The sequence below is a fragment of the Ahaetulla prasina genome, chromosome 8 (genome assembly GCF_028640845.1).
Source record: "Ahaetulla prasina isolate Xishuangbanna chromosome 8, ASM2864084v1, whole genome shotgun sequence".
Taxonomy (NCBI): Eukaryota; Metazoa; Chordata; class Lepidosauria; order Squamata; family Colubridae; genus Ahaetulla; species Ahaetulla prasina.
The window spans coordinates 74,271,247-74,274,550 of NC_080546.1; the positions used below are offsets into that span (position 1 = coordinate 74,271,247).

Here is a 3,304-nt window from a genome sequence, read left to right on the forward strand (position 1 = left end):
GCACAGGGAGATTTTTCAATAGTTATATGCATTTAATAAAATAAAAGCCTTTGTTGAAAATCACATTAAAGTATATGGAGATGCAAATGTTGTTGTTTGGTGTGCTACTTTTTCATCTAGTTCAACTTATTCCAATATTGTTTAACAAAAAAACGCTAAGAGTATCTGTTGCCTTAACTCTATAAGAAACATTACAGCACTCTGCATAAAAGATGGTTACAAGAGTCTTTATTTTGTAAACTATACAGGAACATAAAAAGAAAAACAGTATTTTAATGTTACATGATAATAATTAAATTTAATATTAAATCTATTTAATCAAATGCAAAGAAACTTTATTTCAATTAATTGCAGATTAAAAATTAGGGACAATGATAATGCAGAGTTGAAATTAAACAACTGCTTGCATAATTACACAGAGTTTTTCAATTTCATTATGGCATGAAGCCATAATTTGATATGAATGCAGGTAGTGGAATCTCAAAACGTTTACACAATTAACATGCTAACATAAATAGAGTGATTAAAATAATTTTGTCTATAGTCAAATTGTGAATGCAACTCTATTTAAGAATTATAATGCATTCTATATGGTAATTATGTAAAAATTGGGGCAGAGGAGAAAAAAATATTCTCCATAACAGCAGCAGCACTTACAGTGATATAAAATTTGGAATTTGGAAATGCTTGGCTACTGCCTCATAATTTTATTTCAGTATGCATGCTATAAATCTTTCTATTACTATTTTGCAAGGCACCTTACAATAGCTCCTCTAAGTTTTGAACTAATAGCAAAAAGGGATAAATTAGAAGAGAAATGTTTAGAACCATTTAAAAATGAAAAAAGCCATAGTTCAAAAACAATCATCCAGACATGTGTTACAGTAACACAGAAACTCAAACTTTATGGAATTTTTATTCAGAAACTTTACTCAGAAAGGAACAAAATGTTTGTTGGAATTGTTTGTCTGTTTGTTGCGATTGACTGAATTTATTTCTAGTTGATTTCAGAAAGGCTAAACAGATTAGCTTTGGTTAATTTCTGAAAGGGGGAATGCTATGGCAGTATATTAGATTGGGAAATCAAAAGGTTCCTGGAAGTCTATGGCAGACATTTTCATTTTGTTTTCCCTAAACAACATGGGCCCCTCCATGTAGTTACTAGGAGGCAAGCTTTAGAGCAGGAGTTGGTTAGCTATTGCCCTTTTATGACTTGTGGACTTCAACTCTGGGCCTCTGTGGCTCAGACTGGTAAGACAGTCTGTTATTAACACAGCTGCTTGCAATTACTGAAGGTTCTAGTCCCACCAGGCCCAAGGTTGACTCAGCCTTCCATCCTTTATAAGGTAGGTAAAATGAGGACCCAGATTGTTGGGGGCAATAAGTTGACTTTGTATATAAATATACAAATAGGATGAAGACTATTGCTAACATAGTGTAAGCCGCCCTGAGTCTTCAGAGAAGGGCGGGATATAAATGCAAATAATAAAAAAAAAGACTCCCAGAATTCCTGAGCCAACCATGCTGGCTCAGGAATTCTGGGAGTTGAAGTCCACAAGTCATAAAGGGGCCAGAGTTTTCCCACCCTTGCTTTAAAGAATGAACACGCATCATTTCAAGATCGTAGTAATTTGGAAATTGAAAACGTAACAGTTCAAAACAGAAAGAGAGTACCTGGCACTTCGTGTCCTCCTATAGATTCTCTGCTGCTCTAATGTACAATAAGCTGATGACATGTTAACGTTTCCTTCTCTTGCTCATGCAGAGTCTGAAAGATGTCTCTGTGATCTACACCATGACAAAGCTGTTTTATAATGGAGCACTGGTCTGCTGGAAGTGTGCCTTTACGTATAGATTCTGAAACAGCAGATGTCCTTAAAGTTACCTTGGGGTTTGCTTGTTTTCCACTACCTCACACATCTCAAATATCTATTTTTTTCCCCCTTGAGGCTACATTCCAGTGCATTTTCTTCTGCCAAGTGGTATATAAAAACAACACATAATATAATGATTTTCATTTAAACGAAGAATGTCCAGCTGCAGTGTTTCAAATAATCATACAAAATATACATGTAGATTTGATTCCATTTGACCTCTGAAGGTAGAAGAATTTTCTGGGATAGCATCTTGTAAATTTTAGAGACAAATTAGTCACAGCTAAGAAAATCAAATGTATCCCTCATGGTCGTCGTCATCATCATCACCCTCATCTTCATCATCATCGTCTTCTATTTCATCTTCATCATTCATGATATCCTCATCCTCATCATCTGTCCATTCATGGAAATCACCACTGGCAAAATCCCCTGATGTCTCTAAATCTACATAATGAAGAGGAAAATATATAAATATGTAATACACACACACAACACACACACACACAGAGAGAGAGAGAGAGAGAGAGAGAGAGAGAGAGAGAGAGAGAGAGAAAGATGTTTGTTTTCTGAGGTTTTCACGGGTATTTGTATGTAGGTCTTTGGTTATTCGGGTTTTCTCCCGCGTAGAATTGGAAGTGTCTTGGCGACGTTTTGACGAAATCCCATTCGTCATCTTCAGGCTAGGTGTTTACAGCTTCGTGCTTCTAGGAGAAATTTCTCCTAGAAGCATGAAGCAGTAAACACCAGCCTGAAGATGACGAATGAGACTTCGTTGAAACGTCGCCAAGACACTTCCAATTTTACGCGGGAGAAAACCCGAACAACCAAAGACCTACATATATATGTTTCTTTGTGTTAAGTGTCCTACCGTATTTTATTTCTTGGAATTAACCCTAGAGACCCAAGCACTAAGTTAAAGTACTAAACTAGAAAGTGAGAAACATCAGTTCTAATCCTGCCTTAGGAATGAGAGCTGCTTGGGTGACTTTCTTTCTCAGCCCAACCCATCTCACAAGATTGTTGTGGGGAAAAGAGGAGGAGGAAGGTGTGTTGCATATATTTGTTGCCTTGAGTTATGAGTTATGTGTAAAAAATAATATACAGAAAATAAATAAATACAAACAATTAAAACAAAAGTAAAAGAAAATGATCATGAATCACCAGAAAAACACAACACAATGCCTCTCAAAATAGAAAAAACAACAAAAACATTAAAATCAACAGAGATTCAGTAAGCACCCTGTCTCCAGGCCTTTCCAGCATTTATGGAACATCCTCAAGGTGTTTATTGGAGGGGGGTGGGAAGGGATACTATTCCAGAAGGAAAAAAACTTGGAGTTTTCAGATAACTAGGCCCCGAGTTATGGGTATGAGGGTCTTTCTTTGTGATAATCCTCACCTTGAATTGCACACAGAAGCTGGCTGGT

General features: G+C 36.3%; 1 protein-coding gene across 2 annotated transcripts in view; it reads right to left on the minus strand.

Annotated features, from left to right (window-relative positions):
- Positions 1–232: 232 nt before the first annotated feature.
- Positions 233–3,304, minus strand: part of SPOCK3 (SPARC (osteonectin), cwcv and kazal like domains proteoglycan 3) — a 147,821-nt gene continuing 144,749 nt past the window's right edge. For both annotated transcript variants that reach the window (XM_058193570.1, XM_058193571.1), the window contains one exon: positions 233–2,321. In XM_058193570.1, coding sequence (XP_058049553.1) covers positions 2,167–2,321 — 155 coding nt within the window. In that variant the 3' untranslated portion in view covers positions 233–2,166. The remainder of the gene's footprint in view (positions 2,322–3,304) is intronic.